Here is a 19,873-nt window from a genome sequence, read left to right on the forward strand (position 1 = left end):
TGGGGAGATAAGCCATGCAGGTGACCACACATAATAAAGAGTGAGCTTTGACATGTGCCGTGTGTAGAGTTGTCCTCAAGTGCCCTAAGAGTTCAGAGAAAAGAGCCTTTGGGGTCTGCTTTGCCAAAACTCTTCTTACCTTATCAAGTAGGTGAATTAAAATGCCCACTCCCATAACTTCGTGTCATTAGTAATCAAGTCAGTAATTTAGGTAATAGAAACATGTATTTTGCAAGAAATCTACTTAACAAAATAACCCTGGGAAAGATTTGTTGGTTTTCTAGTCGTTATCTTAAGTAAAATCCCAAGGCTGACAACCAAATAGCAAACCCTAGGAGGCAGAACTTCTAGAAGGAGGTGTAAAAACTTAGCGCACCGTGTGCAGATCTCTGCAGAAGAGGAAGGAGGCTGGGCTTGCTCCCTTTGGGGCCGGTTCTGTGGACAGCCTGAGAGAGAAAAGTCAACCTCAGGTTTTTAGCTGCCAGGAAGAGAAGTAAGACAGAGACTCGAACCAGAAATCTCGAGCAGCTGCATCAATCTTATCCCTCTAAACATAAGGAAGCACAATCTCTGTCTCTCTCCCTCAGTGCTTCTCGTAAAGTATTGACCATTTGCTTTAAGAGGAGGTGGCTGGGGCACCCCAGAGGTCAGGAATTGGTTTGATGGGCTCTGATGGCTGATACACTTGGCCTTCCGTATCCGCGGGTTCTGCATGCATGGATTCAACCCATTACAGATCAAAAATATGTGAAAAGAAAAAAATTCCAGAAAGTTCCCCAAAGCAAAACTTGAATTTGCTGTGAGCAAGCTACTATTTGCATGGCATTCACATAGTATTAGGTATTGTAGGTCATCCAGAGATGATTTAAAGTATACAGGAGGATGTGCATAGGTTATATGAAAATACTACACCATTTTATATAAGGGACTTGAGCATCCGTGGATTTTGGTATCTTCGGGGGTCCTGGAACCACTCCACCATGGATACCGAGGGACGACTACAAGTTTTGGTCCCCGTTGTCCCCGACTTTTCTCTTCAGAGAAAGCCTATGCCCATTACCCCAAGTCACAAGGCCAGTGAATCCACTCAGGAGTTCTTAGAATGATCTAGATGCAAAGTCATCTAAAATAATTTAAAACTTGAAGCATTCCACCATTAGGTCAGTCTTCTTTCCAGTGGAATCTCTCATTTTTGTCTGAATGCTAACATTTTAAGAAAGGCCAGAGCTCTGCCTTAAGGGACACGTGACCTAACAAACCCGTCCCTCTCTGGATAATGTGTGCCTCTGAAAGGCTGCACGTGAAGTGTGTCCAATGATAGGGTGAACCTTTTATTTAAGTAAATAAGCTTTCCATCTCCCAAAATTTATTTCTGTACGCTCAATGCTGTTTTATAAGGAGAATAATGTGTTTGTAAACATGAGTTCCAGTGAAAGAGGGGACATAGCTACATTTGACTTCTGCGTCGATTACAATTTAGACTTGACCTTACGAGGCGTGAGGTGGCGGGTGTGTTTAGGACAGTGGGTGACTGGTAAAAGTTTGATGATGTGAAAAATTGCAGGAAGTTCCAGCTGAATCTGTAAACAGACTGACTTAGAAGATTTTAACAGGAGTAATGATTATTTCTCCCGCATATACACAAACCAGAGCCATTATACCCAGTCTTGCCTAGTAGATTATTTTTGGAGGAATGACTACCACACAGAGTTAAGATGTGACATTAAATTGAATTAAATTAAATCAACTGCTCATCTTTGAATACAGTTTTCTCAAAGTGCTTAGGAGTTCCAGAATATAATCTTAAAGACTTTTAAAACTTCTACTTTAAATATTACTTATAAATAGTACACATTTGCAAGAAAGTGCCTTTTTTCTAATAGTCTAATGAATGGGTTGAGTGCAGTTTACCTTGGAGTAGTTATAAATAAATAGAATTTAGGCCTTAAGGGATTTTACCGTAGTAGAATTTCCATTTTCTTTATTGGAAAGTAGCTTAATATGTGGCTTTTCAAAGTCAACTCCTAGTACAGACTTAAACCTCTTCAGCTCTCCATAATTTGTTTCTTTGGTTTCAAATTAGAATGCCTCTCCAGTGTATAGAATTCACTCAGCAAACACTCAGGGAATGATAGTGTGCACCAAGCAGAGGGAGGTGAGCAGAGTGAGACTGGATTTCTGTCCTCAAGGAGAGAATAAAATGATGTGGACACAAATTGAGAAATGCACACGTTGACTTACAGAGCTGCAGAAAGAGAGAAAGAGAGAGGGTGGGTGAATAAACAGACAAAGGTCACCTGCTCTGTTGGAATGCAAGAGGAGAGAACCGTCGTGGCTAAGAAATAGAGGATTAAGCTCAGAGCTTGGATCATCATAAAAGCAAGACCAGAGTTACAGGCGAGGTCAAGAAAATGCAGAAGAGAAGGAAATGGGCTCCCTGAGGGGAAAGACAGGCAAAACGGTGGGATTTAAGGAAGCTGGGGCGGGGTCCGGGAGAATCTGGCTCATCAGCTGGTCGGTTTGGATCCCAAAGTGGAAATCATCCACCAGTGATGGGATAATCCACACGTGAGGATCAGCAGAGAATTACAAGCATCCTAAGTTCCTTTGCTGGAAGTTTCAGGGAATGTTTTTTTCACTAGAGGGTGGTTTTTAATTTAGTCTTTGAAAAATCAGGATCCCTTTTTAAAATTAGTTAGGGGGAGGTACGTATCTAAGTTAAGGTACACAGGCTTTCCTGGGGAATCGATACAGCCGTCCGTGACAGCAAAGGGGCAGCCAGTTCTGCCTCGACCCTGCCCTGGGCAGTCGGACCCCAGCCCTGCAGCAACCCACCCGATCTGGCCACATGGCAGAGGGAGGTGATGGTGGCCATAAGAGGCCCTGGGCATTGAGACTATCAGAGACGGATTCTCGAGGGAGAAACGTTTGCACTGTTCTCTGAATGGCCATTTTAACACACAAGCCATTAAGGAATATGCTGATGACAGAATTAGAGTCCAAATTGAGTGCCCACCCCAGCAACCTGTGCTATGTGGTCCCACACGAAGGTGTGTCCTGATTCTGCCTCTTCCTTAGCATGAACTGATGATGCGGATTATCAAAAAGTATATGCAAATCTGTCGTTAGCAGATGGTTCTTTACTCTAAAAATGTTCCTGTGTACTGAGCACCGTGTTAAGCACTTAACGGAAATCACCTCCATTTTCACAACATTCCAGGAAGTGGGAACTGTTATTCCATTTCACAGATCAGCAAACTGAGATTTAAAAGACACGGCAAATATATACTGGGTTGGCCAAACAGTTTGTTCGGGTTTTTCAGTAACATTGGAAAAACCCCAATGAACTGTTTGGCCAACCCAATGTGTATATATACATATATATATATATATATACATACACATGTATAACTGAATCACTTTGTTGTACACCTGAATCTAACGCAACATTGTAAATCAACTATATTTTAATAAAAAAAATTTAAAAAATAAAATAAAAGACATGGTAAGGAACTTTGCCAAGTCCTCTCGCTAGTAAGATGTCTAGTTGAGGCTTGAATCTAAGTCGTTCTGATTCCAAAGAGCATGCTTATTGTTCTGGATTGCCTCAAAAAAAATGCTCTGAGAAAAATGAGAAAAAAATGAAAGTCGAAAGGATTCACACAAGTGTCTTTTTAAAATAGAAACTCCAACCATGCATTGAAAATGCTTTCATCTGTACTCATTTTATGCACGCAAATTTTCTCGGTGAAATTTCAGATGGCAAACGCCTAGGTTGGTAAATTATAGCCTGATACACGCTTCCCCTTTTGTCTTTTCTTTCTTTTTTTTTTTTTTTTTTTTTTTTTTTGTTGGCCCTGTGTTACAAGCTCGGAGGTCAGGCTGCTCCAGAGGGCATCAGTGTCACTGTTCCCTCACGAGGATGATGTCAGAGGGGAGGTAGCAGCATTAGACACAGGAGCTCTCTCCCCTCTCCCCGACACCCCCAGCTCCATCAAGTCCCAGGTCTCCTGTAACTGACAAGTTTCCAGAAGTAGATCTTCCGGACTTACTTCCAAAAGGTTTAGTCTGAGGTTCTTCTGTGATTCCTTCGTTCAACAATCTCCCCTCAATCTGGACAGCACTTTGGGGGTCTCGTGGCTGGAGGACTTTTTGTTACGGAGCCATAGTGGCAACTGCAGAAACAGCCTCATCTCTGGGAGTTTCCCTCCATAAATAGCACTCATTACTGGAAAGTTGTTTTCAGTATCAAGTCGTGGCAGTGCCGAGGTAGATTATATAAGTGGTCATACTTCCACAGTAAAATCCACAAATTTCTGTCATTGTGAAAGTGGCTTCTCACTTGTAAAATGCAACCCCTTGCTTACCCTGAAGAGGACATAGAAACATTGACATTTGTGTAGCACCTGACTTTCACCTTAATACCCTTTAATACGTAGAGTCCTGATGAAGCAGGGACAGAAAAGAAGTACCCTGACAGTTGAGGCACGGAGCTGGTGTAGGAGATGTGGAACTACAGTTTCAAGAATGGGGAACTTCCCCAAAGGTGGAGGGTCAATTGTCTACCTTAAGAAAATAAGCAAGTGTATATCTGCACAATTTCTTCTACCATCCTCAGAACGTTCTTTGTTCATTAAATGAACAATTCGTTTCTGACACTCTGTCATTTACCTACTTGACACCCTGTTAAAAAGAATGACTTTTGAAGGAGAACCTCTCTAACAGTCTAAGGACGATGCAGATTCATGACCACAGTTATCCAATATCACAGGCGTTTTAAATGTAAAACCAGCAAGTTGCATGTGAGCTTGGATTTTTATGTAGCCAAACTTCCTCATTTTGTAAAACACAAAAAACAAGTAAATTCCAGAGAGGTGAAATAATTGACTCAGAGCCCACAACGGTACAGATATAATAACATGATTAAGTGTCCATCCTGTTACAGCCGGGCTGAAATGTATAGATTAATTACTGCAAATGGAGAGGACTATGTGTAATTCCAATAGACCTTTTCCTAATATCTATTGCCCACAAATATTCCTTCAAACATTCATTTGAATATGAATAAAAAGATATACTTTTTTTAAAAATTGAGGAGAAAGATCGTACTTGTTATTATCCACCACAAAATAAGCTGGACCGCCCGAGAGTCTGCTGGGCTCGGTGAGGCTGCAGCTCCCACGAGCTCAGAGGCTCAGCTCCCTCATCCAGCCTCATGCATGTCTTCTCAGGAGAGCTGGTCTAGTAGCTCACCTGGTGCCCAAGGATGGGGCGTGATGCAGGCTTCTTACCCCCAAAAGCATTAGCACCCGCTGCATACGCTTCAGATGATGGCAGAATGGGGTTGGTCTCTGCAAAGGTTGACTGATGTTACACGTTATTTAAGAATTTTAAAATCCCTGCTTACCATGTGAATGACTTGATTCCTGGGGGATAGTTTGCTGTGTTACTAAAAAAGCATGATCTGATTTGCCTCAGCAGTCTCTGCATTCTGTCCTTTACCACTGCAGTCCCGTCCACTCTCAGATCAGTTGCCAGGCACAGGGTTCCCAAAGCCCGCTGCGGCCGCCATCCTGGAATGCCCTTGGCGTTAGGACCCCTGCACCCGGGGTACAGGAATGCAATAGTGGATGATGTATAGCATGATGTGTGATCTCTGACTTTCCTTATAATTCTTCTGTTCTCATCTCCTTTTTTTCCTTTCTATTTCAATTACTTTGAGCAGCATCAAGAAAAAATTACCAATCTACCAAAATGAGTAAGTCCCCCTGTGAAGCCATGAAATGCTTGCTCTACACAACGCCATTTCATGCTTCTCCATCCTAAACTCTGACCATTTTCTCCTGTGGGAAAAATGTCAAGTTTAGGTGTCGCTAGCTCTCATGACCAACTCATCACTAGAACCTGAACTGGAAGAGCTAACCAAACCTGAGTTTACAGTTCGTTGTTAGAAAGAGCTTTAAGAAATAAAAAGCGACCAGATGCTAACAAGCCCACATGCCAGGCTGTGTAGTGACTTCCGTTTTGTTTATCCTCCTTCACGGGCCCCTCACTCGCATCCCCCGGAACCCTTCCCTCCCCTGATTCGGCTGCTCTCTGCCCACAGACTGGCCCACCCCGAGGGAAGCCTTCCAGACCTCGCCATGATGAAGCCGACCGCCAGCTTGGAGGTGGCGGAAGCCAAGCAGCTGGCGGGACCTGGGGAGGAGAAGCTGGGGGGTTGCCCTGCAAAGGCCAAGAAGGGCGAGCTCGGCAAGGACAGTGAGGAAGAGGACGACGAGGAGGAGGAAGAGACGTCAGGTAAGCCGCCCGCCCGCCCCAGGAGCTGCTCAGAAGATGCCGGCTCCCAGACGGAGGGAATGAAACACTGACTTGCTCCAAGTGCATAAAACGAGTATACGCTCGACCCAGGCAGTGAACTAGAGACCAGGGTGTGGTCTTTTGGTTGCTGTAGTCATAGCTTTCCTGTTCCAATTGCCCCAGAGATTTCCCTGTAATTCTGACTTAGAGGGAGATGGCAGATGGCTGGTTGTCTGGGTCCTGCAGGGTCCTGCCCAGTTTCGTTTAGTCTGTTAGTTCCCAGGAAGCATGGAGGAACCAGAGATCATAGCCTTTGGTGGGGGAGGTGACGTTCTGAGGCTGTGATGCTGAGATGCTGCCCTTGTTTTTCCTGGTGCTCTGTGCTTTACAAAGTAGAAGATAAAAGGCAGCACCGGGAGGAAGATCCCTCCCAAAGACAAGCTCCCCACAAAGTGGCCCCTTCGCCCACTCGTCGCAGAAACCCTAGGAGAGGCCCAGAAATGCTCCCTCCGTATCTGAGGGATGTGCCTTCCTCAGGTGAAGGAAACCAAGCTCTGGGGACCAAGGGCTCAGGACTAGGTTGCGTTTTATACTTAAAGGTAGGTTTGAGCTTTACAATAACGTCTCACCAAAAACTGGGCTGCAGCTTCCTCTTTACTTGCCCCTGTAGCCTCGAAACTGTGCCCAGGTGTGACCTCAATCTTGTAGTGAGTCACCCGAGTCGTTCTGTAAATAAACATTTTCACACTAACTAAAACCTTCCTTAAACTTTCAAAACCAAGTATATTACCTGTTGCAGACACCCCAGCCAGGTCAGGAAACTACGTACAGAGACCCTGGGTCTTATCTGCCTGGGGCCGTGAGCTTCTGTCTGCAGAGGCGGGGACAGGCTGATCGCGTGAAACAGTCCTGTGAGGACTTTTGTTCAGATTAACCGGGACAGACCACCTTCTAGGCAGAAGCATGACCCTAGTCTGCAAAATGTTATTCCCTAGCACAAGGTGGAAAGTAGAAAATGACGAATTTGATTAAAAATTATGACTGGAATGAGTCTGAGCGCCGCACTTGGTGAACGGTGACTCAGTTGTTCAGCCTCTCAGGTCCATCCTCCACTGTGACAGGTGTGGGCTCGTCCAGGGCGGCTGGTGGGCTTTGCCCACCCCCTAGTTAAGCCCCAGCAAGGAGACTGGCGCTTAAGGAACCACTGTTTTGGCAAAAAAAAATGTCATGAAGAGGGAGCTCAGCTACTTAATATTCGGGGGAAATCAAGGAATCATAGCTCAGCCCTAAGAGTAAACAAGGTCAAAATTCTTTTTTGCACAAATTTAATGAAAAGGTGGGCGAAAGCAGCCTGTCCTTCGTTCATTCTCGGCGTGTGACGTCGAAGTCATCACCGGACGTGGGATTCTTGGGCCACCTTCCTCCAGGTCGGGGTGTCTTAGATAGAATTCATCCACTCCTGTGATCTTGCAGTTCCCATGGGAATGATACAAGGTAGGCTTTCAACCGTAATCGCACACACAAGCCCTTTTCGTGCCCTCGGGCACATTCCCTGCCCTGCAGATCTGAGGAACAAGTGGCACCTGGTGATAGACCGCCTCACGGTGCTGTTCCTGAAGTTCCTGGAGTGTTTCCACCAGCTGCAGACGTTCCTGTGGTGGATCCTGGAGCTTCACATCATCAAGATCGTCTCCTCCTACATCATCTGGGTGTCCGTGAAAGAGGCAAGTGACGCCTGTTTATCCTCAGGCCAAACCGAACCAGGTCCCGTCGCCACTTTCCTTGGTCAACTGTCCCTGATTTTTTAAGGGTGATTTCCCACGACGTCAGGACACCAAGGTGTGAGACAGGCACATACACTTGACACACAGAAAACCACAGCACAGCTATTCTGAGAAGAGGGAGCGATCTCAGGGCAGAAAGAGCCCCCAGCTTAGTCCCTCAACAGTGTGGTCCTATCACAGAGGTTCCTGATTTTCATCTAGTCTTCAGTGAAGGGTATGAGACAGGATGCTTTTCTGCACTACGCGCGTGGGAATCCACCTCCATAAATTCTCTTTGGGGAAAACAGTAACATTCCGGTACATGCTACCAAGGAAACGCAGGTTCCAAAATGTGATAGAATCTTTCTTAGAGCTCAGCCTGTTCACGATTGGAGTTTCTGAGATGAAGCACAAAGTCTTTCAACATTGTAATAGCACTTCTGTTTTCTTACCTGAAAAGAGGAGTCATCATTCAGCCAACAATGGTTTGGTGTTTACTGTGAGAAGTTAGCTTTCTTTCAATTTCTTCAACAGATAATTTTCACGTATTTCTAACTTCCCTGGACTCTTTTTGAGTTAGTGACAGCTCAAAGGGTCTTTGCCCTCTAAACATTAGGTCAGGAAAGACTGCCTATAATTTTTAAAAAGTTAAATAATAATATAATATTACAACTACAGTACTATGAACCCCAAATGTTTCACGAGTAGGTAACTAAGGGGTAAACCTTACTGTGAGCTCTCCAGTCTAAACTGGGACTTTCTCCCTTTTCATACAAACCATCTGAAGTGGGTGGGTAGTCGGGGCCAGGTGGGGACAAAACAGGAACCACTGTCCCCGTGAGATTTGTGGCAGAAAATGACACATGCTCCGTCGTTAAGTAACCAAGTCTATACATTGATTAGAACTAAAATGTAGCCTAATATATATATATATTAATTGAGAATAAAAAAGTTAAAGCATTTTAACTTTACAGGTGAATTGACCAATTCAGACAGAATTTGAGGGTCGGAATATTAAAGGACAATGAAAAAGGATCAGGGGAAGCCTGTGGCTAAAAATGAACAAAGTCCGTTTCTGAATTAACCAAGTCTGGTGTGCAGATGATTTCTGATGTGTGGCAGAGTGGGTGCGGGGGCATCGTAAGACAATTGAATGATGGGAGTGGGCTTTTAATGAAAGAGAAATTAGTGTGAGTAAGGCATGGGAGACCCACTCTCTGAATCCATCCTGGCGAGTCCAGAAGGAGAAAGAAAGAGAGGGTTAAATGACACCACTTTCTCATAAATCCTAAATGAAAAGCAGACATATATACATATAATTTCAAATCATCCTACTGAGTCTTGAGAATGCGTTATTAATAGGCTGTGACGTAAATAAAGGATTACGGTCTCTTCACCCTGTTGCACCGTTAGAAAAACGGCCTCTGGTGGCACGCGACCAGTTCCTCCCCTACATTTCACATATTGCACAGACTTCCAAAATTTTCATTCCTGATCCCATCTCTCTCACCTATAACTATAAAACACGTTAAGAGACTCATGAATCGGAGACATTCTTCTCCTCCCACTGCTGGCACTGCTGGAATCCTGGTGCTGTAGGATGGTTTGACCCCCAAGTGTGTCTGGGGAGGTCACTCCACCTGAAGGGTGAGTCACCACGTGGTCCTGGGGGTCAGTGACTCTGAGGCCTCCCCTCTCTGCACTGACTTGGTCCCTGGGCACCATCACCGTGTTCACAGCTGATTCTTACTAATGTCATGGGAGCACTGAGCCATCAGAACACAAAGCATCATTATAAGAACAACTGAACTTTTCTCCGTGCCCCGAATGCACGACACATTCTGATCATCCTCAGGTAATGGAAAGCCCTGTGGCTACCTTGAATAGCAAGCAAGATCTCAGTTCGTTAATCAGAGTTGTCTAGCCACGGAGAAGAAGCAAACTCTGGTCTCTCACCCAGTGGAAACATGTCCTCTTCCAGCCGCTTCTTTCTTTCTCACACTCACCTCCCTCACCGCCTCCCTGCTCCGATGGACTGACTGGTGTTATGGACTTGGGCAGGGGTGGCGGGGATGTGGGATATTCTGATCTGACTTGTACTGTCCTAGGATGGCCTCACACTGGGCTGAGGATGATCAAATCTACCCTTTTCCTCCCGGAGGCTCTTCTGCGATGGCTCCAGCTGCAGCTCTGGGGCCGTCACCCAGCCCGTGGTTTCCAGCACCCACTCCTCCTGGACCCACAGCCTTGTGGGTGCTCCCCTGAGCTGTGTTCGAACAGCCCCACGTGCATGTCCACAACAGCCCTGGAGCAGTAGGCACAAGGTCCCCGCTCTGCCTCTGGACATGGGTCCCAATGAAGCAATGACCCTGCACTGTCACCAAAGCATCCTCTCTCTCCTTGCTGCTGGATTTTCCGGGTGACATTGGACATCTGTGCCCCAACCCTGTCACCAACTCCAAGGTGCACACGCTGAGACTGCTGAGGGGTCCTGCTTGGAGCACCTCCCTCAGGACTTTTGTAGAGAATTGGCACCTCCTTCTACCCTCACCATCTCAGGGTCGAGGGACAGACAGAAGCACCGCCCTACAGAGAATCCCCTTCACACTCCCTCCTGTCGTCTTCACCGTTTTGACCCATTTGTGTCCTCCTGGACCCATTGGCAGATCTCTACATGGTTTCCCATCGACTGTTTGGAAATTTGTACACTTTTGGCCAGAACCTCGTTTTGCAACGTCACACTGACCTGCTCCAACTTGGTGCCTCGTGACACTTGGATTTAACATCTCTCTGCACTGACTACAGGTGGGAGGAGAGATAGACGCTGCCTCTTGCATGTAGTTCTCATAAGGAGCCATGTGCCAGCCCAGCGTGGATGTGGCTGAAGTTTGCACCATCTAGGGGCACCGCTCACCTGAGAACGGCCTCCGCGGGCTTGTGTGTTCTGAGGTGCTCACCTCTGCCCGTAGGGGCCTCTTCTGCTTTGAAGGCTCCACTCATCCCCACAGGAGCAGTCCATCAGCAATGACATTTGCTGCGTATAGTTGCTGTCCGTAGCTTATTAATTTTGATTAATACAAAAAAATGCTTTCTCAAAAAAAGCCCATCAGTAAATGGCAAGATGAGAACAAAGTCCACATCCCCAGTTAAATCTTCAAGATATGTGGCCACACATGTGCTTTGCATTCAAACCATCGTTATCCAAGGCCACCAGCAAGGGTGCTGGTTTTCACAAGCTTACGGGGCCATTTCCCCCACAAATATTAAACTTTCCCCAGGTTATCTTCATGGACGTCTGAGGAGGGAGACCATGGGAAAGAATTCATTACAGAAACCCTTCTGCATCTCTTACTCAGAGTGACACCATTTTGGAAAGACCTAGATTTCTAAAATACATATACCATTGTCTTCTCCTTGTTTTATACGCAGCTGTGCTAATTTCAAAAGGTTCCTGGTGAGCTCTGTGAGATCACGTTATTCTTGGAGGAGGGGCCAGTCCTCATTTCTTCAAGTATCTTTAGCATGTCCCACAGGGCCTGGCCAGTGCAGAAGCTCCGTAAATGTTTACTGACTGAAGGAAGTAAATACAATAACTGTGCAAGTTTGAGATTTTCCCCAGATATCAGTTGATGCTTCATTATTATTATTCTTTTCACTCTCGCTAAGCATGCATTTAGCCTTTATTATGGACTTACAGTAAATTACAATAAATTGAATGGTTCTATGGTGCTAGATGCTGACACAAAAGCATGGCAGACACGTTTCCTCCCTCAGCTTGCAGTCCGACGGTAGCGGCTGGTAAATAAAACCAAAGTCACTGTCACTGCTGATGGGGGAGGAGCCTCTGGGTGCTCAGGAGGGGGATGTCATGCCGAGGTGGCCCCATGGAGGTGACATTGAAGCAGAGGGGGCTCTGAGGGAGGGGGACCGGGGATGGGCAAGCGTAATAAGGGTTGTCTGACTGCTTGTTGTATACATGGATGACCAGCTATTTCCCTAGAAATTCTGACTCGTTGGATATTGGTAGGGGCCTAGATATCTGTCATTTTTTTAAAATGTATGTTCCATGAGATTTTTATCATCGGGGACATGAGGAGACCTTTGTCAGCCATGATTGCATTGAATGAAGCACCACACTTCTCTGAGTCCCTGTTTTCCTGTTTGTAAAATGATAAGAGGGCTTCCCTGGTGGCGCAGTGGTTGAGAGTCTGCCTGCCGATGCAGGGGACACGGGTTCGTGCCCCGGTCCGGGAAGATCCAACATGCCGCGGAGTGGCTGGGCCCGTGAGCTATGGCCACTGAGCCTGCACGTCCGGAGCCTGTGCTCCACAACGGGAGAGGCCACAACAGTGAGAGGCCTTCGTACCACAAAAAAATAAAATTAAAATTTTTTAAAAAAAGATAAGAAACAAAACCGCCCACGTGACAGAGCTTTTCAGTCCTTATTTAACTTGATTCTCCAGGTCATTGGATCCTGGTGACCATTTCCTTATCCTTGAAGCTCTCCCCACCGTTGTTTTCCAAATCCGAACACTTCCTGGCCTTTCCTCTGTCTCACTCATGGTCCCCTTCCCCTCTCCCAACCAGCTTCTCTCAGGGGCCTGCAGGCTCCATCTGCAGCCCCCTCTACTGACTCCAGACTTCCGGCAGCTGTGTCAGGAGCTCCTGTGCTCCACGTGTCATCTCCATACAATGAGCGGACATCTGTACTTTCAAACCCGTCCTCTCTTTAAACTCCAGACCCGTATCTCCAAGGGACAACTGGACGGGACCTCATTCTTGAGTGTCCCAAAGCCCCTTCCACGAAATATCTCTACAGCTGAGCCCACCACCTCTCCCTCAGCCCCCTTTGAGATTACAGCTGGCCCTCTGTACCCCAGGATGGGGAGCCCGTGGATATGAAAGGCAACTATCCTCTGACCAATTCCCCAAATTGCTCTAATCCTTTCTCCTGCCAATACGTATTCCATTGTGTGGCCAGGGTCTTCTTTCTAGTCTGTAACTAGGATCGTGTTCATCCACTTCTCGAAAATTTTCAAAGCTCTCTCTCATCCTCACAGTCACTTGATCTGGCCCTGTACCACATCACCATTTCCTGCCCTAGACACTTGAACTGCCGGGTGGGCTGCCGAGTCCTCTGAATGGACTCAGAGCCCACTGCTCTCAAGATGGACCACCTGCGGCTCTGAGGATGGTCACCCCACGCTCCCCTCACCTGTGTGGCCTGACACCTGTAATTCTTCTGCCTGGCCAGCTCCTGTTTGTACCCCCGGCCTCAGTTCAGATCTAACGCCCTCTGGGCCATCTTCTCTAACCCTGGATTAGATGTTCAGCAGTGGCGTCAACACCCACAACTCGGCTCAGCCCACCCCCGCCATCACGGTGTCACGGCTGTTTGTTGCAGTTCTCACTTGCACTACCTGGGTGTTTCTTGAGGGCAGGGAGCTGCACGAGATGTATGACCGTGAACCTAATTCGTTAATTAACTTAATAAAAGGTATCATCTTTTTCTATCACTCAAAAGATTAAAAGTCCTATGTCAATTCATCGTACTGTTTTTGCACTCAATGCCTTAAATACATAATAAAAGAAATAACAAATAGACTTAATTTTATGGGAGCTTGAATAGGATTTGCTTTTTAGCACCCCAATTAGCAGGACACTTGCTGATGACGGGGGAGGAGTCGGCCCCCGTCGGCCGGCCGGTCAGAATATCTTGCTAAAATGTAACTTTTGTTATTTGTTATGTTTGTGACTGTAGTTTACAGGCACTTCCTTGGACAATATTTCTTTCATCCTCAATTCTGTAAGCAGCTCCTACTGCTGTACTATTTCAACACTTAACTCTCAGAGAGGTTCCATGCCTTGGACAGTGACAAGTAGTTAAGTAGAAGAGTCGTAGGTAACAAACTGCAGAATTAATATTGTCTTGGTGTCTCCACACTTCTTGTTTTATAGCTTTGTAAGCCCAACAGGTAACCATACCTCTCTGAGTGCTTGGCACTTGGTACCTGTTCAGTTTTATCAATTGCATTCTTGTGGTTATTTCTACCCGATCATACTAATGTTTCTATGATATCAGTTTAACAATAGTCGGATATTATTTTAATGATATTCAGAATAAGTGAGGATTTTCCATGACTGAATAAGATGGCAGGGCTTCTGTACTGTTCAATGAACTGCAAGCTCTGAAGAAAGGTTAGAAATGAGTGGGCATCTTACCTGATGGAAAAACACACTCATGGTCTCAAAGCAAGTTGAAGTCATTGCCTTCCTGCTTTACACCTGCCCCCACCCCAGATCCTGTCTCGGTTGGGGACTGCCATCCTCTCAGGGCTCTGGCTCCCGAGCCTGAAGCTGGGAGGCGTCTCCCACACTTCCTCCCTCGCCCCCCAAACCACTCAAAGCTAATCAGTCTTCAAATCCTGCTAATTTTACTTCCCGCCTCAGACCCCCAACTCCTCCCCCTCTCTGCCCCACTACCCCAGTTTGGGCCCTTGTCATTGTTCTCCTGGACAACTGCAGTGGGTGTGAGCTGGTCCCCTGACCTCTGGCCCAACCCCACTGATGCACCTGCATTCCTCAGCTACACTATCTAAATAAAATGCAATATTTCCCTAGGGTTTCCCAGTGGAAAGCCCTTCAGCACTCTCTGCTTTCTGCAGGAGGGGTTCATGTACATGGTTCTAAAGGGTCCATCAAAATGTGGCTCCCAGATGCATGTCCAGCCTCCCTTTCTGCTGCTGTTCACCGCTGTTGAGTCCAAAATCTCCAGCTGTTTGGGGTCACCTGCTCCTATCATGCTACTTCATGCTTTGCTGCCTTTGCTTGTATGTCCTTTACCTGAAATGCACTTCTCACCTTTCCTGGCCTGGCTGACTTCCTGCATCCTTCAACGCACAGCTCAGGAGTCATCTCTGCCAGGAGATGTTCCTGAAGCTCCAGATTGGGCCAAGGACCCCCTGTGGATGTTCTCACAGGAGCCTGTTCACCCGTGTAGTTTGCCGCTGCTACGTTATTTGACATCACCTGGTTATACGCCTGTCTGCCTACAAGACATGTGTCTTAACACTCGGGGCCATGCCTTGCCCATGCAAGGAACTCAATCAGCCTTTGCTGAACTCAGCAGAACAGGATCAATCAGGTTGCCAGGTTTTGTAGACGTTGTGCCGTGTTGTGTATTTTTGTCCCCATTTCTGATTTTCTGTTTTCAGGTGTCTCTGTTCAACTATGTATTTTTGATTTCTTGGGCTTTTGCTCTGCCGTACGCCAAGCTCCGCCGCCTGGCTTCAAGTGTCTGCACTGTCTGGACATGTGTGATCATTGTCTGCAAAATGTTGTACCAGCTGCAGACCATTAAGCCTGAAAACTTTTCTGTCAACTGTTCCTTGGTGAGCCTCAGACACGGGGTTGGTGGGGCAGGGGGGCAGGGGGGGCATCTCTTTGCCTGGCCTTCAGGGAACGGAGGCAGATACTGGGGGACACACATCCCCAGAACATCCTGTCTGGCCTTCAGCAGCTCAGCAGGTTGGAGGCATTCTGGCCCCCCATCTCTTCTGATGCTGAGATTTCCCCTGTGAAGTGGGTCTTCTCTCCCCCCAACTGTAGCTGAGGGAGACTACTCTGAACTCTCCTAATCCATGGGGCCATTTCTTACTCCCCTTTCTCTTCTTTTCAGCCAAATGAAAACCAAACGAATATACCCCTGCAGCAGCTGAACAAGTCTCTGCTCTACAGCGCCCCCATTGACCCAGCAGAGTGGGTCGGCCTGAGGAAGTCCTCTCCTTTGCTTGTCTACCTGAGGGTAAAGCCTTTGTCACCCTAAGTTTGTGTGTCTGCCAAGTTAATGTCTGGAGCCCTTTCCCAGGAGATGCTAACTTCAGCTTTGATAGGGGCCTCATCCTCTTACATGGCGTTTGCAGTCACCTTCGAAACAGACAACTGAACATTAAAATCAGTATTGCATTATGCTGAAAAGAAATCGATCGAGTAGTCTGAGATCCATTGAATAACGTATGACAAGTATATTCACTGGAACATTATAAAACCACTCAAAGACAGAGGTAGATTGACACTATCAGACACTGAAAGATGTCCAAAATATACTGTAACGTTGAAAAGAAAAACAAACTTCAAAACACCATACATAGGATGAAGTCTTTTAGACACAAAGAAAAAATACTGAGTAAATTATACCAAATGGTCAGCAGTGATCGTTTCTGAGAAGTAGGTGTCACGTTACAAGAAATGTTTGCTATCTAAATTCTACAAATTTAACCAAGGGCGTATGTTATGTTTAGAGGTAGCCAGATAAAAAGAGCATATCTCTGAAAAGGGAATTTTGATTGCAAGTAGTTGTAACAAACATAAGGAAAGCAGTATAGTTCAGATTATTCACATTTTATTCTGATGGATAATCTGAGCATTCTACTTTGATGGATTTTGCTGACAATGCACTTAAAACCTTTGTACTCAACTCCCAGAATCTGAAAGTGCGCTCAGCATCTCACTTTGCTTGGTGTAGCTTTCTAGTTTTTTTCTCATATGGCAGGTATCATTTGTAATGTATGAATGATATCTACCATTGAGAGCTGTTGTGAAGATAAAACAAACTTATATTTGAAAAGGGGGATTAGAATAGTGTCTGGCACATAAGTGTTATCATTTTATTAATAATTGTTATCATCACTATTATTATTTTGTGGTATAATCAGCGTATTTTTCCACCTACTGCTCTCTCTAGCCAGCTTTCAGAGGTGTTCAAAAATCCCCCCTCTAATGCCAGTCCCACTCGGCAGTTCAGTCTGTTTCCTGGGGTCCTTGTAGGACACTGTACAAGGGTTTCTCACTTTCAGTCGCAAAGAAGGTTGGACGACCCTCCCAAAGTAACTGGACAAGGCTTCCAGGTTCAGTGGGTACTTTTTCAGGAACAGGCATGACCATCACCTGTCTTTGGTGTAGAGGTTCCAGATCCTGTTATCATGGAAATTAGCCTGATTTGCATATTGGAGATAACTCCACCCTTGTTCCCATAAAACAGGGAAAATGAGCATTGAATTCAAGACTGTATTTTATAGAGGTGGGATTTGATCATGCACTGTTCTTTTAGACACCCAGAATGGAACGAGATGGTATCTCGCGGGGATTGTTTAAATGACCGCGTGGCATCACATGCAGTTTACTTGCTTTCCAGAACAACCTCCTGATGCTGGCCATTCTGGCCTTTGAGGTCACCATCTACCGCCATCAGGAGTATTATCGCGGTCGGAACAACCTCACAGCCCCCGTGTCTAAAACCATCTTTCACGACATTACGAGACTCCACCTGGATGATGGACTTGTCAATTGTGCCAAGTATTTCATCAATTACTTCTTCTACAAGTTTGGTCTGGAGGTGAGTTTCCTTGCTGACCTGTTTTCTTTCTTTCCTGTGAAAATTCCAGTGGCTGCTTTTGGCCAGGTGTCCACTGGGGCTTTGTGGCACGTCTCTGTCCCCTCAGGATCCGGGAGGAGCCTAACTGAAGGGTTAGCCTGGCCTGGTTGAAAGTCTCCAGGACCTGGTGCCAGTCCCCTGCTCTGTGGCAGTGGACATGGCCTCTCGGGATCTCTGGTCTTACAGATGTGTGGATGTCTGTTTTGTGCCTTCCGGATGTGTAACCTTAGCCAAAATGCACTGTTTTGACCTGAATGGTGTGGCAGGCCTGCCCTCGATAGAATGTACTTGGAACAGTGACGTTTCATGGCGAGATCATAATGGTAATTCCCTCCACCATTTGAAGTGGTTCTTATTGAGGGTGACCTGGTCAGTTTTTCTGTCTTCGTGATGCAAACACCCCAAAGAGGCAGCGCAGGTGAACACCTGCAGGGACCTGGCCCCAGGAATGCAGGTCTCCACCGCCCGCTCGGGGTGGGCCGCCGACACCACTCCCCTTCCCCGTGAAGCCGACTCTCTGCTTCTTTTCATCCTTACACAGACCTGTTTCCTCATGTCAGTTAATGTGATCGGACAGCGGATGGATTTCTACGCCATGATTCATGCCTGCTGGCTGATTGCCGTCTTGTACCGGCGCCGAAGGAAAGCCATCGCGGAGATCTGGCCCAAGTACTGTTGCTTCCTGGCCTGCATCATCACCTTCCAGTACTTCATCTGCATCGGCATCCCTCCCGCCCCGTGCCGAGGTGAATGCCCCCCACCGGGAGCCTGCTCAGGGACAGTGGGGACAAGGGCACGGAGGGGTGCCCTGACCCGGCTCCTCCCGCCTCCACCCTGCAGATTACCCCTGGAGGTTCAAGGGCGCCAGCTTCAATGACAACATCGTCAAGTGGCTGTATTTCCCAGACTTCATCGTGCGGCCCAACCCCGTGTTCCTCGTGTGTAAGTGGGGCCGTTGGGATTCCCACTTGCGCGTCCTTCTCCTGGTGGTGCGTTTGTGGGCCCCCCTACCCCACATACAGTCACAGGCTGGTTTCCACGCATCAGCATCCCAGCCTGCTAGTGGCTTCTGCTGGCCCTGTTACATCTGCAGAGTTAATACATAGCATCGGAAACACCATGTTCGCTTTCATGATTTCACTTCCCAATGCACAACCCCGCTCTCCGCCACCACACACCCACCTTCTAGAAGGTGGACTGCAGGGGGAGGCCTTGTCCTGGGCAAATTGCTTGCTTCTTGCTGCCACCGCAGACATACACCTACAGGTGGGCTGGGGTAGCCGGAAGGACGCAGCCGGACCACAGATGCTCCTGAGTGGGGCTGCAGCCCGAGCCCGTCCAAGGGCGGGTGACCGTCCAAAGGTTAAGGTCTGGGCACCCGCCGTAGGGGGTGGAGATTTGGTGCTGCCCACCCACATGCGGGTGTAGATTAAAGACAACGCCTCTGGGAGGGGAAACTGTTCTGGGCAGCCGGCCATGAGGGCAGCTCCGTCGTCTCTACCCGCCCCCATCGGCCACCGTCTTCACCTGCTCTCACCAGCCTCCACGTCCTGTATGTTCTGGTAAGTCTGGTTACCAGTGCAGAGGGGGACGGAGAGGACAAAGAAAGCCAGAACGCCTGCATCTACGGCCTGTGAAGAGATAAAGATGACGGAAAGTGCTCAGTGGCCCCTCAAAGCTTCAGGGGGAGATCAATGCAGGCAGACATTGTCGTGTAAGAGATTCATGAAGACTAGTCATCGCCTGTTACTTTCACTCACCGACGAGCATACAGCGTCCAGGGACTCTCCCCTGGGAGCCCCGGAGCGTCTGTGGTCCCTCCTGCGTCCCCGTGGTGGGTGGGGGAGGTTGGAATCCAGGAGGAAGTGAACTCCCAGGACGTAACTCAGGTAGCAGATGAGGAGCCGCTGGTACCCCGTGGGGACCCCTCCTCGCATCCCTAGATGCAGAGGGGGAGCAGGGGGTTTCAGTTCCCGTGTCTGTCTTGCCAGATGACTTCATGCTGCTTCTGTGCGCCTCCCTACAACGGCAGATTTTCGAGGATGAAAACAAGGCCGCCGTGCGGATCATGGCAGGTGACAATGTGGAGATCTGCATGAACCTGGATGCGGCCTCGTTCAGCCAGCACAACCCCGTCCCCGACTTCATCCACTGCAGGTAACGCAGCCGCCCGAGTGCACAGCCCCTGGGAAGGTGCATCCCTGGAAACTGTGCCTCCAGCTCCCCCTGCCTTTCCCGGGGAGCTGACCCGCTGATTGCACCCCCAAAGGCAAGAATCATGGGGCAGGATGGCCCAGTGGTCTGGAAGCCGAGCCTCCCACGTTTCCTCCATCCTCCGTGGACAGCCCTCAGCAGCTCTGGAAAGCAGCTGCCCCTG

At 47.5% G+C, this 19,873-nt stretch overlaps 1 protein-coding gene across 2 annotated transcripts in view; it reads left to right on the plus strand.

Moving 5' to 3' along the window:
- Positions 1–19,873, plus strand: part of PIEZO2 (piezo type mechanosensitive ion channel component 2) — a 332,921-nt gene that overhangs the window by 245,183 nt on the left and 67,865 nt on the right. For both annotated transcript variants that reach the window (XM_073790517.1, XM_073790518.1), the window contains exons 18-25: positions 6,107–6,300; positions 7,864–8,024; positions 15,278–15,454; positions 15,742–15,867; positions 17,257–17,457; positions 18,038–18,242; positions 18,337–18,438; positions 19,488–19,653. In XM_073790517.1, the coding sequence (XP_073646618.1) occupies positions 6,107–6,300; positions 7,864–8,024; positions 15,278–15,454; positions 15,742–15,867; positions 17,257–17,457; positions 18,038–18,242; positions 18,337–18,438; positions 19,488–19,653 (1,332 nt within the window). The remainder of the gene's footprint in view (positions 1–6,106; positions 6,301–7,863; positions 8,025–15,277; positions 15,455–15,741; positions 15,868–17,256; positions 17,458–18,037; positions 18,243–18,336; positions 18,439–19,487; positions 19,654–19,873) is intronic.

The sequence above is a fragment of the Tursiops truncatus genome, chromosome 13 (genome assembly GCF_011762595.2).
Source record: "Tursiops truncatus isolate mTurTru1 chromosome 13, mTurTru1.mat.Y, whole genome shotgun sequence".
Lineage (NCBI taxonomy): Eukaryota > Metazoa > Chordata > Mammalia > Artiodactyla > Delphinidae > Tursiops > Tursiops truncatus.